Source organism: Notolabrus celidotus, chromosome 23 (genome assembly GCF_009762535.1).
Source record: "Notolabrus celidotus isolate fNotCel1 chromosome 23, fNotCel1.pri, whole genome shotgun sequence".
Classification (NCBI taxonomy): Eukaryota; Metazoa; Chordata; class Actinopteri; order Labriformes; family Labridae; genus Notolabrus; species Notolabrus celidotus.
The window spans coordinates 2,934,458-2,960,193 of NC_048294.1; the positions used below are offsets into that span (position 1 = coordinate 2,934,458).

General features: G+C 41.2%; 2 protein-coding genes across 3 annotated transcripts; both read left to right on the forward strand.

The window, feature by feature from the left end:
• Positions 1–845: 845 nt before the first annotated feature.
• tkfc (triokinase/FMN cyclase) lies at positions 846–8,325 on the forward strand. 2 transcript variants are annotated; one of them, XM_034675990.1, is made up of 17 exons: positions 846–921; positions 1,350–1,539; positions 1,619–1,723; positions 1,810–1,997; positions 2,087–2,165; positions 2,250–2,339; positions 2,876–2,910; positions 2,996–3,080; positions 3,155–3,244; positions 3,332–3,448; positions 4,205–4,324; positions 4,557–4,694; positions 4,775–4,881; positions 4,950–5,056; positions 6,426–6,459; positions 6,548–6,640; positions 6,711–8,325. In XM_034675990.1, exons 1-17 carry the CDS (start codon positions 916–918, stop codon positions 6,861–6,863), a joined length of 1,737 nt encoding a protein of 578 aa, XP_034531881.1. In that variant the 5' UTR covers positions 846–915; the 3' UTR covers positions 6,864–8,325. The 2 variants fall into 2 exon arrangements, with proteins under 2 accessions (XP_034531881.1, XP_034531882.1); XM_034675991.1 differs by lacking the exon at positions 846–921 and adding an exon at positions 1,034–1,099.
• A 630-nt stretch (positions 8,326–8,955) lies between these two features.
• Positions 8,956–24,982, forward strand: si:dkey-9k7.3 (circularly permutated Ras protein 1). The gene is made up of 19 exons (XM_034675992.1): positions 8,956–9,095; positions 11,986–12,037; positions 13,674–13,730; positions 15,787–15,918; positions 16,013–16,099; positions 16,178–16,263; positions 16,354–16,551; positions 18,753–18,797; positions 18,894–18,983; positions 19,478–19,629; positions 19,732–19,813; positions 21,237–21,364; positions 21,457–21,541; positions 21,619–21,725; positions 23,019–23,119; positions 23,227–23,338; positions 23,440–23,580; positions 24,279–24,372; positions 24,461–24,982. The coding sequence occupies exons 2-19, from the start codon at positions 11,986–11,988 to the stop codon at positions 24,596–24,598; spliced, it is 1,887 nt and encodes a 628-aa protein (XP_034531883.1). The 5' UTR covers positions 8,956–9,095; the 3' UTR covers positions 24,599–24,982.
• Positions 24,983–25,736: the final 754 nt, after the last annotated feature.

A 25,736-nucleotide genomic window follows, 5' to 3' on the forward strand; every position in this document is an offset into this window, starting at 1 on the left:
TTCTAATTATTCTGCACTTCTGTATATACTTTATTATTTAATTCTATTTAAATCTATTTTATTCTGTTTTATTCTATTTTATTCTGTCTTATTTTATTCTATTTTATTCTATTCGATTTTATTCGATTATATTTTATTATATCTATTTCTATTATTTTTAATCTTATTTTTTATTTAGTTTTGTTTTATTTTTTATGTGTTTATGTTATTCTCTTTTATTTTATTTTATTTTATTATATTATATTATGTTTTATTTTATTTTAGTTTTATTTAATCATATTTAGATTTTATTTTATCGATTATTTCTATTAATATTAGTAGTTAGTAGTTTAAAAAAATAAACTATAACTTCAGTCTTTTTGTACTCTACAGTTAAGTTTTTTTTAATAAATACATTTCTTGAATCATTTTTTTGTCTTACTTCTTCGTTATTTCAGTTTCTGTCTTCTTGTAAATTCTAAAAATAATGTTGAGTTAAACTGTTAAACTATCTGTGTCACGCTTTCAGGAATCCAGGCCAATTATATCAATACAGATCAATCCACAGGACACAGACAATGGGCGTGTCTGTCCTCATGGAGCGTTTTAAACCCTGTTTGTTACTAAAGGTATTAGAATGCGATACTTCCTGTTAGGTTTTCAAAATAAAATGCGCAACCAACTTAAAGTGGTAAAAATTAAACCATAATTCCAGTTAATCATTCAAACATTTTTTTAAAGTATGTGAGAACAAGAAGTGTAGTTTCACACCCACTCTGAGTTATGGAAGTAACTATTCACAAGACGAAATACGCTACGTGCTTTTATTTTGAAGGCGAACTCGCTTTCAGTTTAGTTGTACTCTAATTAACTCAGGCTGCTTTAATTCTTCTTTAACCTGCTGTAGGAAGTGAAAAGAAGCAACAAAAAGTCCCAATGGAGGTAAACTTTGTGTGTTTATACATTATAAAGCTCATGAGATGTAATGCAGAGATATAGAGCCTGTCTGGATGTGAATTCTGAAGGTTGACAGGAGTGTTTTGCAGCATGGTTGAGGTAGCATTGCATTGCACTTGCTGCTGAAAAGGATCAGAGTCCATTGTGAGATAATGTAGCAGAGGTAGGGCTGTGAAAGTGTAGTTTAATCTTGTGCAAACTCAAGGAGTTAAATACCAACCAACCTCAGTGCAAAATGTCAAAAATGTGTTATTAAAAAAGGTTAATTCTGTATATATTCTGTGTTAAAGATGTGATAATGCAGGGTCTGACTTATAACCATCATTTGCAAGACCCTGCAGGACATTTTTGGTACAGTTTTGATTTAAAATCCTGAGTTTAATAACCAAGCTGTCTTTATTTCCCCCTCTCAGCCCAAAAAGAAGTTACTAAACTCCGTCGACACCTGTGTGGACGAGGCTCTCTGCGGCCTGGTGAGGTCCAATGGGGGCCTCTCTCTCCTGAAGGGCCACAGAGTCGTCCTCCGCTCCGACCCGGACAACCTGAGGGGCAAAGTGGCCCTGCTGTCCGGAGGAGGGTCGGGACACGAGCCGGCACATGGAGGTAAGACTTTAAGCTCACATGATCACACAGGGAGTGTCTTTGCTCTTGATTCTGTCACAGTGAATCTGTGTGCCTGCAGGTTTTGTCGGAGCAGGGATGCTGTCTGCAGCTGTGGCAGGTGGAGTGTTTGCGTCTCCGCCTCCTGCGAGCATCCTGGCTGCTGTTCTCTCCTTGCACAGTGCAGGTCAGTCATTTTTGGGCACACTGAAAATGAATTATCAAAGCAGAATACAAAATAAGAACATGAAATGAAACTTCCTCCCTCCACAGGGGCCTCTGGAGTCCTCCTCATCGTGAAGAACTACACCGGAGACCGCCTCAACTTCGGCTTGGCTGCAGAACAGGCTCGTAATCATGGTGTTGCAGTTGAAATGGTGATAATCGCAGAGGACTGTGCCTTCAACCAGCCCAGTAAGGCCGGCAGGAGAGGCCTGTGTGGCACCGTCTTCATACACAAGGTAAACAACAACAACAACAACTTTTGTGAAGGTTTGTTATTTTCTCTTGGAATCAGAAGTTTCTGATTCTGCTCCTGCTGTTTCATCAGCTGGCAGGTGCTTTAGCAGAAGAAGGCTGCTCATTGGACCAGATAGTTTCCAAAGTGTCAGAAGTCCTGAAGGGGATCGGTGAGTCTCGTTCAGTCACTTAAGTCTCGGTGGAGCTGTGGTGATGTTTTGCATGATGATGTCAGTGTGGTGTTTTTATTGCAGGTACACTCGGGGTGAGTCTGTCCCCCTGCAGTGTCCCCGGCTGCCTGCCGTCCTTTGAGCTGCCGCCTGGAGAGATGGAGCTGGGACTGGGTGAGGAGTGAATGATGGAGAAATGGAGATGGAGGAGAAGTTGTGTAAAAAAGAGTGACAGAAGAAGTGAAGAGGTGTAGGTCCAAAATGTCCAGAGAGAAGTTTGGGTGAAAAATGTTGACAGTGTGTTTGATGGGTTTTAATTTAGTCGTCTTCCTTTGCACCCATGACTCTATTTAATTAGCAACTTTGGGGACACTGTCAATAAGGATAAATTCCATCAGATCTGTGTCCGGCATTCGTCACAGCACCAGATCTGATAGGTGTCTATTCTAGTCAATGTGTTAACTTCCACTGGATCCGCTCCGGCAGGTCAGAGTTCTCCGGATCAGATATACAAGACTTTTATTTTTTGCTGGATGGATCTAGTGGAAGTCCAATGTTGGGGTTGTTAAAAGAGGAAGTAGAATTAACCTCACATGGAAACTAGAATATCGACCAAAGCTCTCTTATGAAAGTGTGTCTAAGAAGAATGAGGAACGTTCGAACTGAGAGAGCGGCATCTCCAAATGTTGACTTGTGTGATTCCTCTGCAGGTATTCACGGGGAACCTGGGGTCAAAAGGTCAAAGGTGATCATTCCAGACACTATCTGTCATCATTAAGTCTCTATGTTCTGTTGAAGTGTCTTTAAAATTCAGTTTCTCTCATCATCAGGTGGCAACAGCAGACGAGGTGGTAAAGACGATGATCGATCACATGACCAACCCTGACAGCCAATCACATCTCTCCATCAAGTCAGGTACTCTCTGTTTTGAATACACTTTGAGTTTAAAGTGTCTTCTGCTCAGACTCTGACTTCCTTCTCGTCAACAGGTGACAGCGTCGTCGTGTGTGTGAACAACCTCGGAGCTCTGTCGTGTCTGGAGATGGCGGTGGTTACCAGAGCCGCCATCGTCTGCCTGGGTAACTGTGGTTACAGTGTTTATCCACACTCATGTGATCACTCATTAAGATCACCACTGTTTAAATGTCCTCTATCTGTGCTTACAGAGAGTCGGGGTGTAGTCATTGCGAGGGTGATGTCAGGGTCATTCATGACGTCTCTGGAGATGGCGGGAGTGTCGCTGACGCTGATGAAGGCCAACAAGGAGACACTGAGGCTGTTCGGTGAGCACACAGACTTGATTTCTTGTACTTATGAGGACTTTCAGGTAACACAATACAGGCTTCAGACTTCAGAATCTAAACCTGTTGTTTTTAATTAATCTAGAACATGTAGAGTTTGAATTTCCCAGCATCATGTAAAATATCGTCTTTCAATGAAATGTGCGGAACTCATTTTTAAAAATAATATAGAATAATACTTTTTTATATTCCGTAAAGTAACATTTTCCTATTGAATTTCAGCGTCATTCAAGATTAAAATTTGTAGATTTTTTTGACTTTTTTAGTTTTTCATTTTTTTTCATTTAGCTATGTTTAGCTCAATGAAACAGCACCGTCTTAAGATGTTACTTCTTTTGCACTCAACAGTTATTACTCTTTGTTTTTATATTTGAAAGTTTTAAACTTCTACCTCCTATTTTCTCAAAATCAATTTGTCAACATTTTTGAAAAAATTCTCCCTCAGTGAAAAGAGAAGACCAAATCAGTGTATGCACGTGTGTGTAAAGTTATGACCTTACATTGCATAAAGACTCTAAATACAGAGACAAAACTAGCCTGGACCTTGAAAGAGACTCCAAAAAACACGTAACTAACCTTTAATCAGATCTAGCTTCTAACCGACGTCTTCCCCTTTGAAAAATCGTGAGAACTGAAAAATGTCCCCATAGTGTGAAACGTTAACGGTCCTCACAAAGGTAGAAAAACAAGAACACATGCACACACACTAACCTATCTAACGTCCCTTATTCCATGTAGATGCTGAGACCAGCGCCCCCGCCTGGCCGAACCTCAGCAGGATGAGTGTTAGCGGACGCAGCTACATGACTGACGCTCAAGTTGTGAGCACACGGCCGCAGGACGACACGTACTCTGAAGGTTCGTATAGGTTCAAAGGTTTATTTAATATTGTGTTCTGTGTGTTGCTTTCAGTCATATCAACCCAAAACTTTGACTTGACTCTAAGTTTTTTATATTTTTGAATCAACCAGTTTCATAAAAATAATCTTTTTAGAACTGTGTGTTTAAAAAGACGCTCAATACAGCCCCCTTGTGGCCGTTAAAGGAACTGCAGTGTGGTATAAAGTGTGTTTGTTGTTGTTTCTGTCAGGTCCACTGAGTCCTGTGATGCGTAAAGTGCTGGAGAGAGTTTGCTCCACCCTTTTAGAGAAGCAGGAGGAACTCAACGCGCTGGACCGAGCTGCAGGGGACGGTGACTGTGGGAACACTCACGCTCAGGCCGCTAAAGGTATTAAATACTGTGATATTACATTTTAAAGTCACTTAAACTAGCCACTCTCTGATAATGTCGAGTGAATGCTCATCCAGCCTTTCAGGACTGGCTTCAGGGTCACGTGGTCCCTGGTTGCCCGGGGAAGCTGTTATCTATCCTCGCTGGATTGGTGCAGGAGAAAATGGGCGGGTCTTCTGGAGCGGTGAGCCTCACATCACTTTTTAACATCAGCTGTTAATATTGAGTTTGACATGTGGTCTCGTCTCCCAGCTGTACAGTCTGTTTCTGACTGCTGCAGCCGGTCATGTGACTGAGGGGCGGAGCAATGCTGCAGCTTGGGCTACCGCAATGCATGCTGGGACACAGGCCATGAGAAGGTGAGTCACTATATGAATCAATCAATCAATCTTTATTTGTATAGCGCCAAATCACAACAAACGTTATCTCAAGACGCTTTTACAAACAGAGCAGGTCTAGACCACACTATGTCATATTATGAACAGAGACCCAACACCAAGACCAAGACCTTAATCCACCATGAGCATTGCAGCTCGCAGCATTTAGCTAGTTACAGCGGCGAGGAAAAACTTCCTTTAACAGGCAGAAACCTCCAGCAGGACCAGACTCATGTTAGACACACATCTGCTGAGACCGTGTTGGAGAGAGGGATAGAGGGAGATGAAGAGAGAGAGGAAGCGGAGATAGTGATGAGACGAGTAGTAGTAGCTGTTGCCACTGGAGTCCAGCATGTCCGTATCAGCTGGAGTCTGGAACGTCCACAGCAGGAGGAACCTACGAGACAAGGGAGCTCAGGGACTCCAGAAAGGTCTATGGTTAGTAACTTTAATGGGACAGGAAGAGTTAAAGTAAGTGATGAGGGGCAGAGGTGTGTCCAGAACTTTTTGACTGGGGTGGCCCAACTGAGGCTCTCACATAGGCAGGGGTGGCCAGTGCATTTACAAATAAATAACATTTACCCTTTCTGTCTTCACAACCTACTTTCATTAAAGTATTAAACAGTTGTTATATTCCCTTTGACTTCTCAAAGTCACATTTGAGGGCACAAATAAAGAAATCTACTGTCAGCCTTTTAACTCATCCCAAATTATAGATTTTAACAGAAACCCCGCCTCTGACAAGGCAAACAGCCAATCATAGTTTAGGATTTTAAGGTTGGTCAATTGGATTTCAAGGGGTGCCAGTTCGACCCATGGCCACCCCTCTGGACACGCCACTGATGAGGGGATTGAGGGGAAAGGGGGTGAGATAGGATCCCAGTGTGTCAGTGGACCAGTTTCCCCCGGCAGTCTAAGCCTATAGCAGCATAACTAAAAGCTGGTCCAAGCCTGAGCCAGCTCTAACTATAAGCTTTATCAAAAAGGAAAGTTTTAAACTATATAAGTGTTGGCCTACTTTTTCACCCCCCTCAGTCTTTATGCTCTGAAAGTTTCCCACCAAGTTTTGACTTTATCTCAATATAACAATTCAATTTAATGACAAGCCCTTAAAGGTTTTTCGTTTGGCTCGTCCTGCTCATGGGACACTCCGGGGAAGAACCCTTACAAGACTTCAATCACTGACATCAACTAGTTCACAAAGTCTGAACTGAGCATAAAAAAAGTGCCAGCCTTGTTAGAAGTTGAATTGCAGCCGCAGCAACAGGAAACCACTTAAAGGTCAACAGTGATGAAGCTGTGATTCCGTGGGTTGATGTGAAACAAATCTGAGGCGTGAACCTTGTTTCAGATACGGGGGAGCCGATCCTGGAGATAGAACCATGGTGAGAAAACTTTCATTTTAGGTCCTTCTTGTGCATATCTTCAAACCGCATGTCCTCATTAATCTCTCTGTTTTCTGTCCCTCTCTAGTTGGACGCTCTTTGTCCTGCTGTGGACGAGCTGATGAAGCTAACAACGGCGCCCCCTGGTGGAGAGATGCTTGTACTACAGAATGCAGTGCAGGTACGACACTTTTATTTTAAGGGATTTCAAGAATTTTTATTTTTATTCACCCTTCCTTCTGTTCTTTTAGAAAGCTGCCAAGGGGGCGGAGTCAACCCGTGACCTCACAGCGAAGGCGGGGCGAGCCAGCTACATCGCAGCCGAGCGGGTCACCCTGCCTGACCCCGGCGCCGTGGCTGTAGCGGCCATCTTGAAAGCAGTGCTGGAGTCATTAGAAGACTAGAAGTGACCCAAATGATTATTATCACCTGACTCATACGATCATATCAACACAGTCAGGCCTCAAGAATGCAAACCTTCAATGTGAGCGATGTTTCCCGTCACTCTTACTTCCTTGAAACATTCCTCCAGATTTTGAAGTAATTTGTTTCACAATTTTTACACAATAACAGCACAGAAATATTAAAAAGAAAGCGTACAGTAGACTTTGAGAATTGGTAATCATGATGTTAAAGGTGACATATCACGCTTTTTTCATCAATATATATTGGTCTAAGAGGTCCCCAAAACATGTCTTTAAAGTTTATGCTCAAAAAAACACTTTGAAATCAGATTTTGGTCTGCCTGAAAACCCCTCTTCTTCAGTCCTCCTCAGAACAGTCTGTTTTCTCTCTGACCACGCCCCCTCAGGAAGTGGATGTGCCTCGGCTCTCCAGCACGTTGATCTAATGTTTACATGTGAGCTGAATATACACGGCTGCTCAGAGATCACGTTACTTCAACCCTCTGAATCTGATCCAGAATCTGATCCTGACGGAGAGGCGCCTGCAGCAGGACCTTTCTGAAGGATTGGTCACAGATTTAGTGTTTCTTGTTGTTTTATTTATCAGTATGTCGACGTGTGTCTTGGTACACAGCTACGAACATGTAGCTATGTGGCTATGCTAACTAGCGCTAGCACTTATCCATGATAAATAAAAATCATCCACTAGATCTTCAAATCTGCAGACGTGGGGAGTAAAACCGACCTCTGCCAGAAAGGCAGCAGGACCTTTCTGAAGGATTGGTCCCAGATTTAGTGCTTCTTGTTGTTTTATTTGTCAGTATGTCGACGTGTGTCTTGGTACACAGCTACAGCTACGACATGTAGCTGTGTAGCTATGCTAATTAGCGCTAGCACTTAACCATGATAAATAAAAAATCATCCACTAGATCTTTAAATCTGCAGACGTGGGGAGTAAAACCGACCTTTGTGTTTATTAAGACAGCCTACAACTAGCATGCCTCCCTCCTAAGCTCCTTGTTAGCACACATGTGTGCAGGTAATGAAAAACGGAAAAGTTGAGTTATATTTTATACAGTCTATGGGCTGAACAAGCTCCGAGCTCTGACTCCGTGACTCGTTTCACACACATTTACAGAAAGGTGGAGGTTTTTCATTCTCGGGGGGTTTGTAGACAGGGACACATATTTCAGGTAGAGAACCATTGAAAAGTCCATTTTGCATGATATGTCACCTTTAAAACTTTATTTTAGTCAATGAACAGAATGATTCTGTTTGAGAGTTTCTAAGGTTGAATCATGAATATAACATTTTTTGCAGCTAACAAATTCAATGGAGGCTAAATAGAGAGAATAATAATGTTAGTGTTCATATGCACATTTATATTGATACTTTAAAGTATGTTTTCACAGGTGACACTGTTTGACACTACACAAGAACAATAAACAACAAGTACAGTGAAGAGTGTGTTTAATACTAATCATTCCTAGTGAAGCACAAATGTTAAATTTTACATTGACGCCTATTTGCAAAGCCGCTGAAGTTGTTATCTTGTGCTTAAAACCAAACTCGAAGCAGTATTCGAACAACCACTGCGTTTGTGAAAGTTAATAACCTGCACCCACAAGATAAAAATGTCCCTGACTTCAGGGCCTAGAAGAGTACTTCCTGTTGAGTTTATAAAAGAAAAAAACGACGTCTATGGAACAAAAATAAGTCAGAGTTAAAATAGCCGTCGCCTGCCTGGTGGTCTGGTTTGGTTTTGTTGGTCAGATCATCTCATGTATTTCATTCAGACCGTTTCAGGGTGTGAAACATCTCATAGCTGCTTTATGGTGCAGAGTGAAAACATAAATTAAATGCACTTCTCATGAGACAACATTTTTGATTGTAACTAATAAAATAAGTCAATAATACACAATCATTTAAAATACTGCAAGGTGTTTTTACAGTCAGTACATTCACATAAATGTATTTGCTAACATGTGATTTTGCTTCCTTTGTTAATTAAATAAAAGCAGATAAAGATCTTGTCCTCTTTCTTCTCTTCTTTATAGCTTTCATTTCTCGCCTCTTGATCTTGCTTATCAACCCTTTGACAACTTCCTGACACACGAGCGCAGCGCTGGTTTTCAGACTTTGAGCACACCTACACATTCATACAGGCGAGAAAACTCCTGATACAAACACTTTCAGTTTAAGAGGCACAGCTGCACACAGAGCACCGTGAGGGTAAGTCTTTTCTTCTTTAAATGTGTGTGTGTGTGTGTTCCTGGGGATGGATCCTGGAACTGCAGCCCCCTTACTGAGTCAATGTAGTAGTCTTTAATCCTGGTAGTATGAGAAGGAGGAACAGAATGATTTGGTTCAGTCTATGGTTTGCAATGTTGGTCAGATTGTAGAAAGGATGCCATCAGCTTCCGTTTGTTTACTGATAATGTTTTAATGGTTATGTATAAAGAAGAGTAGTGACTGTTTCCATCGTTGTTCAGAGAAACTATCGTGTGAGCTTTAAGATGTAAAGGAACCCATGACTCTGTTATAATGGGGATCCAAAGTACGCACACACACAGAGTCTAGAATGAAGAAACAGTGTTTCTGTAACAGTGTCAAAACCTTCAATAGGATCCTGGATGAACTGAAGACAGAAGTCTGAGGATGTGTGAGCTGAGTTGCTGATTTTGAGTGTCCAGGGTTTCCAAGGAGGGCTGAGTGTCAGGAGTTTCGTTAGGGGTCTGAGTGTCCAGGGTTTCCAAAAGGATCTGTGTGTCCAGGGTTCCCAAAGAGGCTAGAGTGTCCAGGGCTTCCATAGGGGACAGACTGTAAAGAGTTTCCAAAGAGGTCTAAATGTCAATGGTTTCCAAAAGGATCTGTGTCCAGGGTTTCCAAAAGGATCTGTGTGTCCAGGGTTCCCAAAGAGGCTAGAATGTCCAGGATTTCCAAGGAGGCCCGAGTGTCCAGGGTTTTCATAGGGGCCAGAGTGTCCAGGGTTTCCATAGGGGACAGACTGTAAAGAGTTTCCAAAGAGGTCTAAATTTCAAGGGTTTCCAAAAGGATCTGTGTGTCAAGGGTTCCCAAAGAGGCTAGAATGTCCAGGATTTCCAAGGAGGCAAGAGTGTCCAGGGTTTCCATAGGGGGACAGACAGTAAAGAGTTTCCAAAGAGTTCTAAATGTCAAGGGTTTCCAAAAGGATCTGTGTGTCTAGGGTTCCCAAAGAGGCTAGAATGTCCAGGATTTCCATAGGGGCCAGAGTGACCAGGGCTTCCATAGGGGACAGACAGTAAAGAGTTTCCAAAGAGGTCTAAATGTCAAGGGTTTCCAAAAGGATCTGTGTGTCAAGGGTTTCCAAAAGGATCTGTGTGTCCAGGGTTCCCAAAGAGGCAAGAATGTCCAGGGTTTCCAAGGAGGGCAGAGTGTCCAGGGTTTCCATAGGGGCCAGAGTGTCCAGGGTTTCCATAGGGGACAGACTGTAAAGAGTTTCCAAATAGGTCTAAATTTCAAGGGTTTCCAAAAGGATCTGTGTCCAGGGTTTCCAAAAGGATCTGTGTGTCCAGGGTTTCCAAAAGGATCTGTGTGTCCAGGGTTTCCAAAAGGATCTGTGTGTCCAGGGTTCCCAAAGAGGCAAGAATGTCCAGGGTTTCCAAGGAGGGCAGAGTGTCAGGAGTTACTCAAAAGGGTCTAGTGTCCAGAGTTTCAAAAGAGGGTAGAATGTCTAGGGTTTCCTAAGAGGCCGGAGTGTCCAGAGTTTCCAAAAGAGATCTGGATGTCCAGAGTTTCTAAAGAGGTCTTAATGTCCATGGTTTCCTAAGGGGTCTGAGTGTCCAGGGTTTTCAAAGGAGTCATGAGTGCCCCAAGTTTCCAAAGAGGTCTGAATGTCAAGAATTTACAAAAGGGTCTGATTGTCCAGGGTTTCCAAAGGGGTTTGGAAACTCCGGACACTTTGAACCCTTTAGAAACTCTGAACACTCAAAAGGTTCTGAGTGTCCAGGGTTTCCAAAGTGGTCTGAATGTCAAAGTTTTACATAGGAGTTTGATTGTCCAGGGTTTCCAAAGAGGCCTGTGGAAGGTGTTCTCTGAAAACATTGCTCTTACACGGTTATCTGAACTTGCTCCTGTAGTGATGACAGGTGTGATTTGCATAGGCGTGCATGCTAAGAAACTCCCACTCCTCTAGAGATTCCGCTCCCTCCTACACCTCCGTGGTTTTGCTTTGGTGTTGCAAAGTCAGACATGTCAAACTGCTCTGCTTGCAAAGACCAACACGAATGTCTATATTCTGTCCCAACACTGGAGGAACAAAAAAAACAGGTCTTGCTACTTATTTTCTAACAACATTCCTGCAAAACTGACCACACAAAGTAACACAGGAAAGGCATGATAGCCGGAACAACACTCAAATCTCATGCTGTTGTAAATGTGGCTGCGACCCTCTAACAGATGCCTCCTTCTGTTTGGAGTCAGATTCTGGATCATACTTGTAGTGTACTTCTGTGATCTCATCTGGAGCGCTCGCCATTATTGTTTTGGTGTTTTTCCGCCTCTGCATCCTTCTGTGGTGGTCTTAAGGGTAGAAGTGTCCATGATGTGCCTTAAAAGTAATAACTCTTCACTGTCAGAGGACATCCCTCTTTATTTTGAACTCACAGCTCTCAGTTCAGACCTGTTTTGGGGCCATACATGTATTAATAATAATAATAGTTATAAAAAATAACACATTTATTGATCAAACTGGTAACTACAGATACCCATGAGGCTGTGGTAAATCCATGCAGGCCATTACCACCCATGTTTTTGTCTTTCCCCCCTGACAGTTATTCAAACAGGAAATGACTGCCTCTCTGCGTTCACTCACCCACCTGTTAACCAGAAAAATAACCAAACAGACGCCCCGGTTACCGTGGTAACAATGAACACATAATGCCAGGAAGCCGATCTGTCTTTGTCACACTGTTGATTTGTCTGTTTCTGCATCCTTTCGTCACGTTCCTGTCGATTCGCTCTTCATTTCATTCGATTTATTCTCAAAGCTGGGGAGAAGAAATGCCAAGTTCTCTATCAAAGAGTTTTTTCATTTACATTTAATTTTATTAATTTTATTTAATGTTGTTTTTATGTGCCTTAGATGGAGTTTGCCTGCAGTCATGTTGTGTGTAATTGGAGGCCTGATGGAGCACGTGAGTGCAAATCCCTTTTTTAAAGAATGTGTTTTTACAAGCTTTATCATTTTTACATCATGGTGTCACTGGTTTTGTTAATATATTGTAAATTTCCTTATTCAGTTTGTTAATACTTTTCTTAAGAAATGCTAATATACTTTTTTAATTGCTAATAACTTCTAATAATTAATATTGTATATGCTCTTTGTTGTTTGCATCTACTGCAGCTGTGACTGTAAATTTCCCCGTTGTGGGACGAATAAATGAATATCTTATTTTATCTTAAAACAATACTTTTTTTATTATTCCTCACTTCTGCTTTTTTCTCTCTTTTTATAGATTTTGTATACTTCAGAAGTTTTGTTTTTTTCTCATATGTTTTACTTTCCTTCTGTTTGATATTTAATGCGTCTAACTTGAGGCACTTTGTAATTCCTCACTGCATTAATATCTTCTCCTCGTACTTATATACAAATCGAGTTACCAAGCCTGAAAAAATGATGCTGGTATCTTCTATTTTTACAGACACAGAGTTCATTGTTTTAGATTAATGAAAAGGTAATATAATAATAAAGGTATGCTGAGCCGCATTTTGTAATAACGGTGCATTTTATAATAAACGTCCAAAATGTAAAAACTTTTTCATTTCATTTTGTAATAAAGCCGCATTTTGTAATAATCTTCTGAAAATGTAATAACTTATTACATAATGCGGCAAAATGTATTACAAAATGCGTTGGGGCAGTTTATTACAAAATGCGTCTTATTACAAAATGAAATGAAAAAATTATTACATTTTGGACGTTTATTACAAAATGCACCGTTATTACAAAATGCGGCTCAACAAGGAAACAAAGTGTTTGCAGATGCTAATTTGTACAACCAGTTAAAAAAAAATTATTATTATTGTATTTGTAGAGCACTTTTCAAAAAACAAGTTACAAAGTGCTTCACATGGGCAGCAGTTTGTAAATTACACAAGTCAAGATAAAGGAATAAAACATACATTAATATTAATAATTTTTGTATTTTATTTTATTTTATTTTAACCGTCTTAAGAAATATATTTTAAAATAACTGTATTCCTTTAGAGTTATTTTAGGGGAATTTGATGTCTTTTAATTTTGCTGCCCATGTGAAGCACTTTGTAACTTGTGTTTTGAAAAGTGCTCTATAAATACAATTATTATTATTATTATTATCCTGATATGTTTTATTTATAAAGACAGAGTTCCATGTTTTAGATTCATGAAAAGGTAATATAATAATAAGCATATAAAAGTGTGCATGGATGCTAATTTGCACCACCAGTTAAAATAATAAATCAAATAATAAGAATAATAATTTTAGTTGTAGAGCACTTTTCAAAAACAAGTTACAGAGTGCTTTACATGGGCAGCAAAATAAAACAGGCATTTCCTAAAATCACACAAGTCAAGATAAAGAAGTAAAACATATTTTAAAAGACATAAAATTCCCCTAAAATAACTCTAAAGGAATATAATTAAAGTTGTTCAACTTAAATAAAATACAATTCAGATAAAATCAGGAAAGGCTCTATGATAAAAGTAAAAGGTGAGTTAGGTACAGAGAAGCCTTATGGCAGTGTTTGGCTCCTTCTATCTGTTTAAATGAACTTATTTTCTTCTTTCAGCATCTACAGGTCTTTCTCTTGAAAACACGTACGGCAACATAGTGAAACATCAAGAAGGTGAGTATCCACTCTTTACACAAACACACGAGGCTTTCGTAAAGTTCAGCACCACTAAATTGTTGTTTTTCAGTCAGAGGAGTTCATCAAATTCTCAAGAGAATCACGGGGAAATAACAGGAAATCATTCTGAGCAGAGATACATATGAGATACATATGAGTTTGCTTGTGTGTGTGTGTGTGTGTGTGTGTGTGTGTGTGTGTGTGAAGGGGGGGGGGGGGCGGTTGCATATGCAAGAGAAAGAGAAACACAAAGAGAGATGTACAGATAACAATTCAACACATCATTTTAATTTACAGCAACAAAAGTTTTACAGTATTTCAGTCCACATGAAAACTGTGACTAACAAAGTAACAGAAAGTGAGTGAGTACATTTCTCCATATGGGGGTTATGGGGAGTTGCATCTTTAGTCCTGTACTTCATAAAGTGTATAATTTATAAAGTTTCATAAAAATGCTGAATTGGAGGTGCATATCGGCCAAGAGTTCCTGGGTCTTTTAGCCCCCCGAACTACTTTACCCTGAACTAAAAGGTTCCTGTGCCCCCATTGTTGTCTGCGTTTCGACCACGGGGTGAAGTCCCGGGTAGATTGTGCAAATCAGGCCAGTGACGTATGGAGGAAAAAAAAGGAAATGCACTACACCACCAGACCAGTAGAGGGCAGTAACACAAAGAGGAATGCTATTCATCACAGATGACACCATGGAAGCAGACGGACAGGCAGGTATCATTATGAGCAACACAACAGTTAGCCTGTTAGCATGAAGAGACTCAGCTGGCGCTGTTTTAGATGGTGCTATATTTCATCACAGATGGATTCACTGAATCAACACGTGAGAGGAGATAAGCGCGAGTAGCAAAGACGTTTCAACACGGCTTTAAAATCCTGAACTCAAAAAGCCATGGCAGAGATCGACCGGTGTTTCGGTTTAAACAGCGACCCTGTTAACTGGAGACCCAAAAGATTGACAACAAAAAATTTGACAGATAAAATTTGATAAAAAAAATTGGCAATTTTTTTTTTTACAAAATAAAATAAAAAATATATATATTTCACACAAAAAAAATGAAAAAAAAAATTTGAAAAAATTTTGAAAAAAAGTTTTTGAAAAAAAGTTTTTTAAAAAAAAAGTTTTGAAAAAAAAAGTTTTGAGAAAAAAGTTTTGAGAATTTTTTTTAAAAGAAATAATTTTTGAAATATTTTTTTTTTTAAATGAATGACAAAAAAAAATTGAAAAAAAAGAAAAGGTTGAAAAACTATTTGACAAAAAAGTAGACTCGGAGCCTGTCGAAAAAATACATTTTCCTGAAATTTGAAATTGTGCTCCAAAATTAGAAAAACATGAAAAAAGTGAAAATTTTGCGCCTGCGGTTAAAAATATGGAAAAAGCAATGAATGAATCAACACGTGAGAGGAGATAAGCGTGAGTAGCAACACAGCTTTAAAATCCTTTTGAACTCAAAAAGCCGTGGCAGAGATCGGCCGGTGTTTTGGTTTAAACTGCGACCCTGTTAACTGGAGACTTTCAGCCGGATGCATCCCTCATAAACGTCTTTAGACGATCATTAAATATCTGATGAGGATATTTTGAAATCTTAATAAAAACTAAACTAGTTTGCATTCCCAGGAACTCCCTCTGTGTTTCAACAGCTGTGTAAACTCCACAAACACTGACACGTTCAGCTGAAGGTCTCCAGTTTACAGGGTCACTTTTAAAACCCGAACACTGGGAGGAGAGACGCATTCACGGTGGGCTGAGAGAAGACTACTGTTACAAGCTGCTAAATCAAGAGAATCACAGCTTCTTCTTTTGAAAAGTACACACACATACAAAACAGATAGAACAAATAAAAACTAATGAAAGAAAGAGAAATCAAGTGAATCACAGATGTGTGTGATGTTATTGTGGACGGTAGGTCGAAAAACGCCTTAAAGCTCCAGTTAGGAAATTTGTTTGTGTGGTTTTTGGCGCCCCCTCTGGACAAAAGTGATACCTGAATATTTGCTGGACTGGAAGTATAAAAAGTGCTTCTCTTCTCTTCCCTTCTTCAAGGTGAACTTCCTCCTCCCCTTCCTCCTCGCAGTTCCAGAAAACCTCGGCCTACGTCTCTGCCCCCCCTCCATCTCCTCACCCTCCTGCCTCCACCTGGTCCTCTCTCCCTCCCTCCTCCTGTCCCACCCAGACGTGAGCTTTTTCTCTCTTTAACTCTTTCAATCCTTCAGGTGAGTGTTTGAGAGAAGCATTGTCCTTCTTCATGTCTTTGTCATGATTTGAACAGTGGACAAGCAGGAAGGACCGAGCAGGCTGACAGCAAACATCAACGTGGTCTCCCTCAGTGTTGGGAAACTGGTCGACATCAGTCAAGGTACACTCACAGACACGCATCAAGAAACACCTGTGTCATTGTTTCTTTAACCTCATTTCTTCTTCTCTGTCTAAACAGCGTCATGCCTGGAGAGTTTTCAGAGCCCGGTGATTTGTGGGAAGTGTAGTGCAGCTTTGTCTTGTCTGAGTTTTATTCAGAGGAGTGTAAGTCTTCCAGCTTGTAGATGTTCTTAGCATCTCAAACTCTTCTTTAATAAGTGAAGATGTTTTTTTCCTTCTCCTCCTCTCGTTCAGGTGTGGGTGTGTGAGTTCTGTGGACATAAAAACAGCGTGAACGACAGCGTGGAGAGAGTGTGTGTGGGTCAGCTTGCAGGTGTTCACAGTGATGACATTTACCTGCCCAATCAGAGCGATGACGTCTACCAGAACTTGGAGGACACCCTGGTGGTGTTCTGCGTGGACATTTCTGGCAGCATGAGTGTCACAACAGAGGTGTGTGTGAAAGCAGGGACAATGTCTTTACTTCAAAAAAGAAGTTCCAACAGGGGGCGCTGGTGGCCTAGTGGTCTAAGCGCCCCATGTATGGAGGCTATAGTCCTCGTCGCAGAGGTCGCTGGTTCGACTTCAGGCCGGTCGACCATCCACTGCATGTCTTCCCCCACTCTCCACTCCCCACATTTTCTGTCCCTCTTCAGCTGTCCTGTCAATAAAGGCAAAACAAAAACAAAAATGTAACTTAAAAAAAAAAAGTAAAACAGAAAAAAGTTAAAAGTTAAAATTAGCATTGATAGCCTCCAGGGCTAAATAGACCTGTTGGAACGTTATCAAACAGCACCGATGTAATCTCAGTGATGTCACCCTTCGGTATTTGAAGTGGCGATCGCTATCTTGGAAATGCCGACTCTAACAAACTTTGGCCGACCTATCGAGAGACAAAGAGGCGGAGTTAAGGTGTGCCTTTAGCCTCTTAGCAAACATCAACAATATGTCCACCTGTCAGTCAAGTCAGCTGTTCCCAAAGTCATGCAAAACTTGTACAATTTCAATTTCAACCTCTTTCAACCTTCAACCTCTATTCATGAGAAATGGACTGCAGTTCCTCGAGTGTCCACTTGAGGGTGTCTCCAAAAGCACCAGAGGCCACATACACACCCATTCAAAGAAGACGGTCTTTACAGCAAAAATAAACATGTTTTGGGGCACCGTTGGCCTAGCGGTCTAAGCGGGCCCCATGTACAGAGGCTGTAGTCCTCGTCACAGAGGTCACAGGTTCGATTCCAGCCTCGACCATATGCTGCGTGTCCTCCCCCACTCTCTGCTCCCCACATATCCTGTCTCTCTTCAGCTGTCCTGTCCATTAAAGGTGAAAATGCCCCAAAATATAACTTTAAAATAGATAAATAAATAAACATTTTTACAGCCTGATACAAAAACAGTTTTAGCTCATTTCTTTATCACCACACACTTTATGGGGGTGAATTCTTTTTCTACCTCATAAGTTTTGAAGATATTAAGGTTGCAAGTTTTGCATAATTAGGGGCACGGCTGAATGGTAGGCAGTCAAACTGTAGCTGTTAGCAAGGAGGCTAGAGGCCCGCTTTAACTCCAGGTCTTGGCCTTCTGCTTGGTCGGCCAAAGTTAGTTTGAGTCTACATTTCTTATCCTCTGTTGTTGGGCTTCGTAACTCTGCTTTAGGCGTCACTGAGACTACGTCCAGTTATACAGTCTATGCTAATTATCTTCAAAACAAATGAGTTTAAAAAAAGAAAATTCAAAAACACTTTTTGTAAGTTTTTAAGCTGAAAATGTGTTTATTTCTGCTGTGAAACGGGCATCAATATGAGTGTTTAAGGAGGATCTGAGAGGAGCTGATGGAGATATTGAGACTTTTAAACGTAAACTAAAAACGTATTTATTCAGTCTGGCTTTTATGTAGGGTTTAACAATTTTATTACCTACCTTTTATTAGAATATTGATTTAAATGTTGCTTTATTATTTTAGTAATTTTAACTGTTATCTTATTCTATTTTTATGTATTTATTCATTCATTTATTTAATTTTATTTATCTACTCAGTTTTATTGATATTTTTCAGCCTTAGTTTTATTTTTCAACTCTTATCCTCACCTTTTAAATCTATTTATTTTAACTATTTTTATTTCTTAATTTTGATGCTTTAACTTATTTTAATTACACATATTTTATTTTGGTGTGCATTGGTCTCTATTTTATTTTATTTTTATGTTGTTCTTATTTTTAATTTGTATTTTTATTAGTTTTATTATTATCATTATTATTATCTTCCACTAAAATGTCTTAGCATTGTTTCATTTCTGCTTCTTTCTTGTTTTCAATCGCTGTAAAGCACTTTGGGTTGCATTTTATTTGTATGAAAGGTGCTATATAAATAAAGCTTGATTGATTGATTGATTAATGGGGTCTCGTGGCCTTGTGAGCAAGCCTCAAGTGGACACTCAAGGAACTGCAGTTATTATCATACAGTATCTGCTTTGGCTTCAGTTTTGGACACCAGAGGCTGCTGCAGACACAATTAATCACAGATAAAGGACATTTTATTTCCTTTCATCACCAAAGCATCTCTAAAAATCTTTCACATAAAGAGATATGTCCTGATTTACTCAAACTACTCTAACCTTCCAACTAACAACTGTAATTATTTCCCCACACTTCAGGTTACAAACAGCAGTGGATCCCAAGCACACATATCCAGACTACAGGTACAATGTTAATTGGTTGTTTGTTTACATGCATTACTCATATTATTTGAACATGTGATGATATTTCATTGTGTGCATTATTTTTTTTTCCTGTAGGGTATGCAGGATGCCCTCCAGAGGTCGCTCACATCTCTGCTGCAGCAGTCCCCTCACAGGAGAGTGGCCCTGGTTACATTCAACGATGATGTAGGAGAAATAAATTTGATATTTTCCACTTTTCAAGTTATTTGTACTGAAAATAAAATAAAACATATGTTCTTTTTGGGTCATGTAGAAGTTTTAATGTTGGCTAATGTTTTACTTATGCATATATTTACTTAATCTTGTTTGTTTTATTCAGTTTATGATATCTAAAGGTGACAAAATGACATTTTTTATTCAGTTAGCTCACTCAAAACTTTTGTATTACTGGTTCCAAACCAAGATGAAAAAGTTAATTAATGGGAAATAAGAGAAAATGCTCTTTTAAACCAACTTTTGTGACTTTATTGCACACTTTTATGAACTTAGATCTCCAAAGTGGGGCTTTTGGGAGATTGAAGAACCTATAACAAGACAGGTGTTTCAAAAAACAAAGGAACAGAGCAAAACTGTGACTCTGAAATCCCAAATATATGTGTGTTAATCTAGAATGACTTAACTCATCCTCTTCTCTTCTTCATCCATCCTCTTTCTTAAAGGTTGTTATATACGGTGATGGCACTAGTGTTCCTCTCACCCTCAGCGATTGGGCCTTGCTTGATTACGACCATATATGGCAGCAGAGTGTCGCTTATACCATCCCGCACTGTATTGCTGAGACCTACGGCCAACTTGCACAGAGAGTCCAGGAGTGAGTGACCACTGTTTTGGATCTTACTGTGAGCTTTAGAGGGAGCTCTCTGGACTCTGACCTGTGTTTTTTATATACTGTATGTTTCTGCTTCATTCACAGGCTCAGTGAAAATGGAGCTACGTGTCTTGGTTCTGCTGCTTTAGCCTCGGTTGCCGTTGCATCGAGGTACCCTGGGTCAAAGGTGAGGATGAATGGTGCTATCAGTCCAACTAAGGATATGCTTGACTTTCTTACATGTCTTCATCCATTTCTAGTACGTCACCAGCTTCTAACTTAACAAAAAAGTCACCATCCTCTTTGGCTTGTGATTCTGCATTGTGATTCTGCATTTCCCCTTTGCCACATACTCTTTTTTATGAAATCCCAAAACTCCCAAACTGGCGAGAAATACTTTATGCTCTGTAGAAAATAAACACATGGTTGAAGTCCCCAGAGATCAGGAAGAGGGCACTCTGGTGGTCTGTCTGGAGTCTGGCAATGGCAGCGTTGAGAACGTTGGACCCCGTAGTCGGGTTGGCAGAGGGGGGGATGTAAACAGCTACCAGTAAGACATGTGAGATCTCCCTGTGCAGATAATATGGTCGGAGGCCCACAGCGCTCTCTGTGCTATCCCGGTTTGCCCGGACAGTCTGGAAGCCGTCAATGGAGACGTTGTGGTCGGGAATATCCTGATGCAGCCACGTTTCCGCGAAGCACACCATGCTACATTCCTGAAACTCCGTCTGACTCCTGGCTAGTCCTGTTAGCTCGTCCATCTTATTGCCCCTGATGAGAGAGGAGAGACACGGCTTCTATCTCCTCTCCATAAACCCCCGTCTCCTTATACCAGCTCTCCTCCCTCGTAGCTCTATGCCTCCTCTGCCTCTATGCATCCTAAGTCTCCAGATCTCCTCAGGAACATCCAGCGGTTCAGACGATGAGCCGGCTGTTTTCAGCTCAACCAGCCGAGCACGAGTAAAAACAAAAACAAAGCAACAGTAATGCGAGTAAAAGTTAAAGTTGGTGATTTCATCGTGAAGAACAGTCCACAACTCTCACGACCGGAAGGCCAAAAGAGGTCACAGCCTCAACAAACTGCCAGAGAAAAATCTGACAAAGATTGATGAAGACAGAGAAGAAGAATGAACGAAGAGGAGTGACTGTAACAGGCTGCATGCATGGTTCACGCATGCACACAGAAGAGAGTATGAGTAGAGTATCTCACTTTTGTCTGTTAACTCCTCTGATGGGATTTGTGCTGCAGTAGAAGCCACACACTGTGATAAAGACTAGATAGCTAGCTGGTTAGAGTCTTCTTCTGCTGCTGCTGCTGCTGCTTCTTCGTATTCCTTTGGTTTCATGGCGGGTGACAAAAGAACGACTTTCGCCCCCTACTGTGTACCATTTAGCTGCACAGTATTAATGTATGCCTATATTAGCAGGATATCAACATTTTAGACATTTTAAAATACATTTTTCATCAATACTGTTACATTGCGGCATTCCCTAAAAGCCATAAACCTGACTAGTTTTTCAACTATGCTTTCCGCCTGAGAATCCCTGTGGGCTGAGAACTGACAGATGTGCTTAAGACTTTGATGCTCATTGACATCTTTGTTCTGCAGGTGATTTTGTGCACTGACGGCAGAGCCAACATCGGCCTGGGTGAGATAGAGCAGACTCCCTCTCCGTCCTCCTCATCCCTCGCTTCGTACTTCTACAGAAAGCTTGCTCTGGAGGCTGTGAAGAGCGGGTAAGAAAACAGACTCACAGAGAAATCTGTGATGAGCAGAATGTGTTGGTGTGTTTATGGATAGAAGGCAACGTGTACTCTCTCTTTCTTAGAGTCATTATATCAGTGATGACTTTTGAAGGAACAGACTGTCGCTTGGCTGAAATCGGGAGACTCGCAGACACTACTGGAGGAAGGGTGAGACACATGTCGTCTGCAGCATCAAGGAACACATTCAATGCTAAATGCTAACGTATGCTACGTCTCCTGAACAGGTGAACACGGTGAGCATTGGTACTGTTGCGAAAGAGATCCAGTCAGCCTCTGTGGATAACGTGCTTGCAACAGGAGTCACAGCAACGTTGCTTGCTCCTGAAGGAGTGTGAGTTATGATTACTTATGCATACCAAGAAGATAGACACAAAAATTACCAACATTGATGTCTATAACATTAAGGACATTCAAAAGGTGCATTTGGACCAAGAGTTCCAGAGTCTTTCAGCCCCCGGAACTACTTTACCCTGAACTAAAAGGTTCCTGTGCCCCCATTGTTGTCTGCGTTTCGATTGCGGGCTGAAGTCCAGGGTAGATTGTGCAAATCAGGCCAGTGACGTATGGAGAAAAAAAAAAGGAAATGCACTACACCACCAGACCAGTAGAGGGCAGTAAAACAAAGAGGAATGCCATTCATCACAGATGACACCATAGAAGCAGACGGACAGGCAGGTATCATTATGAGCAACACAACAGTTAGCCTGTTAGCATGAAGAGACTCAGCTGCCGCTGTTTTAGATGGTGCTATATTTCATCACAGATGGATTCACTGAATCAACACGTGAGAGGAGATAAGCGCGAGTAGCAAAGACGTTTCAACACGGCTTTAAAATCCTTTTGAACTCAAAAAGCCGTGGCAGAGATCGGCCGGTGTTTTGGTTTAAACAGCGACCCTGTTAACTGGAGACTCTCAGCCGGATGCATCCCTCATAAACGTCTTTAGACGATCATTAAATATCTGATGAGGATATTTTGAAATCTTAATAAAAACTAAACTAGTTTGCATTCCCAGGAACTCCCTCTGTGTTTCAACAGCTGTGTAAACTCCACAAGCACTGACACGTTCAGCTGAAGGTCTCCAGTTTACAGGGTTGCTTTTAAAACCGGAACACCGGGAGGAGAGACGCATTCACGGTGGGCTGAGAGAAGACTACTGTTACAAGCTGCTAAATCAAGAGAATCACAGCTTCTTCTTTTGAAAAGTACACACACATACAAAAAAGATAGAACAAATAAAAACGAATGAAAGAAAGAGAAATCAAGTGAATCACAGATGGGTGTGATGTTATTGTGGACGACGGGCGGAATCAAAACACTGCGGTTAATCTACCAGTCAGACACGTTCAGCATTCCAGGCCCCGCCCCCCTGAAAGTCCCTGGACCTTTGAAAAGTACTACCCCTTAGGAGGGGCTTTTTAGGGGGGAGATTATCTACCCCTGAACTAAATTGAGATCCTGGGTCCACCGATCGAAACACACGTAGTTCAGGGGTAAAGTTCCTCTGGTCGAAAAAACGCCTAAAATAACCATCCCAATATGTCCTTTTTAATGTATATATGAAATTGCTGTGTAACAGCTCTCTTAGGATGGTTTGTGAGTCTCTTCTCTCTTTCCTCTGCAGGTATTTTCCATATGAGGATGACAAAATGAGTGAAATAGGGAACGTTACCAAAGGACTGGAGATCACCCTTCAGTTTGCTGTAAAACCAGAGTTCACAGGAGGTATAGGAAAGTCCAATCCAAATAAATGTGGCACCTGAAGTTTCACAGAACAGCCAATAGCAAGAAAACCAATCAATCTATGACATGAACGTTCATGTGTGTGACAGTTTTCCTCCAGAGGAGCACGCTTCCATTCCAAGTACAGCTGAGCTTCAAGACCAGAGACCAACAGAAAGTCATGCGCATCATAACGGAGCTACGTCCTGTTACAACCTGCAGGTAGACAATGTTAAAATGACGAACTATGAGTTGGATTATGATGTTCTGAAAAAAAATGTTGAAACTCACAATTATGATCTGCTTTGTTTGTTAAGTCAAAGTGGAGTCTGGGCAGGGAGCCTCAACACGGCAGTGCTCGGTGTCCACTGTGTTCAACTGTGTGCCAGGCTGACCATGGAGGGCCGAGTCCAGGAAGCACAGCGGCAACTAAGAGCACAGCAAGACCTGCTGAGTCAGATCAGGTATGAGTCTCTGAACCCTCAGCTCCCTTTGGCGTCTGAAAGAGGTAGACGGTAAAAGGAGAATTCCACCAGATCCGTGTCCGGTCCGTATCTGATCCGTCACAGGACCAGATCTGATAGGTTTCTATTCTAGTCAATGTGTTAACTTCCACTGGATCCGCTCCGTTGGGTTACGACTGGGTCTCTGATTGCCGGATGCCGGAGCACGACGCATCAATGCTCAACACAGCAGATGGAGCGGGACAGGAAGTCAGGTTTCACCAAAACAAAATGAAAACATCCGGTTAATTTTCAGAATAAAACACTCTGTGTTATCACCAGATCGTATTTCACTTAACTACAACAACAAACCAAAGTCATGATGAGCGGAGCCAGGCCTGGAGTCAACAGGTCAGAGGTTTTCAGAGGACCAGAAAGACAACATGGATGAGGAGAGGAGGAGGAGGAGGAGAATCCTTGATTTGGTGAAAAGCTCGGTCACATGACTCCAGCTGTCCGGCGATCCGAAAACGCAAGCGGTGGGTGTTGACAGACGAGAGAGTGGACATGGATCTGGTGGAAGTTCTTTGTTAGTGCATCAACCTGCCAGACTACTTCTAATCTTAATAAGCCTTTTTTTAAAGCTTTTGAAGCTGTGGAATCGGTGAAACTTAGAAGGTGTTGTTCTCGGTCACACATTTCCTCTTTCTGCCCCGTAGTAAGCAGAGGCAGGTCCAACAAGAAGACAACATCTACAGCAACTGGCTGGACACCATGACGACAATCTTTGATAACATCACGACAGACTCTCAGGTTCATCAGTTTTGTACCCCACATATTTGTTCATATAAACTTATATTTATGGTTCTGACTCCTAAACACGCTTCCTTTCACTCTGCAGACTCTCTCTGATGAAGCAGCGAAGGTGATGTACCAGATGAAGAGAGCCAGCAGTGTTAAAACCTACTACAGCAACTCAAGTGAGATCCAGAGGAAGGGGATGAGGAAGAAAAAGAAGTCCCTCATGGAAGGATTTTAAGGCTCATAACTGGGCCCACTGTGTTTTTGTTTTCGACGTCGACCGTCATCTTTTACTCAGGGTTGAAACGGACGGACAGCGAGGTGGAGTCATTGTTTAACATCTTGTGTCAAAAGCTTTTCCACATTTGTATCGTATCATTCCACAGTGAATCTCTGGAACACTTTGGGATGTAAATTTCACATGAACTTGTTGCTGATTTGTTACAAATCTGAGGTTGATACAGCAGCACTGTTTGTCTCAGTGTGTTGAGTGTTTCAAGCATTGAGTGTATGAAGAGAAAGAGGCCAGAACTTAAAGAGCTCCCCCTGGTGACTGACTGAAGTATGGGTCTTAAAGCCCGCCTCCTCCATTGAAACAGATGGAACATGGGTCAAACTTAAAATAAACCACATATTTCTCAAACATGCTTCTTGTGATTGTTTGTAGTTTTAATCATCATGATTTATGAGGAAGTGTTTTTTTTTTGTTGCAGAAGTTCAGTTTTAATTTTTTAATTTAATATTAGATGTCATTTGTTTTGTGACTATTTTGTGACTTTTGCTTTTGCCTCTTGAAGAAGCAACAAATGTCCCTCTGATCGACCGGAGGACCCAGGATCTCAATTTAGTTCAGGGGTACATAATCTCCTCCCTAAAAAGCCCCTGCTACGGGGGTAGTACTTTCAAAGGTCCAGGGCCTTTCAGGGGGGCGGGGCCTGGAATGCTGAACGTGTCTGACTGGTAGATTAACCGCAGTGTTTTGATTCCGCCCGTCGTCCACAATAACATCACACCCATCTGTGATTCACTTGATTTCTCTTTCTTTCATTAGTTTTTATTTGTTCTATCTTTTTTGTATGTGTGTGTACTTTTCAAAAGAAGAAGCTGTGATTCTCTTGATTTAGCAGCTTGTAACAGTAGTCTTCTCTCAGCACACCGTGAATGCGTCTCTCCTCCCGGTGTTCCGGTTTTAAAAGTGACCCTGTAAACTGGAGACCTTCAGCTGAACGTGTCAGTGTTTGTGGAGTTTACACAGCTGTTGAAACACAGAGGGAGTTCCTGGGAATGCAAACTAGTTTAGTTTTTATTAAGATTTCAAAATATCCTAATCAGATATTTAATGATCGTCTAAAGACGTTTATGAGGGATGCATCCGG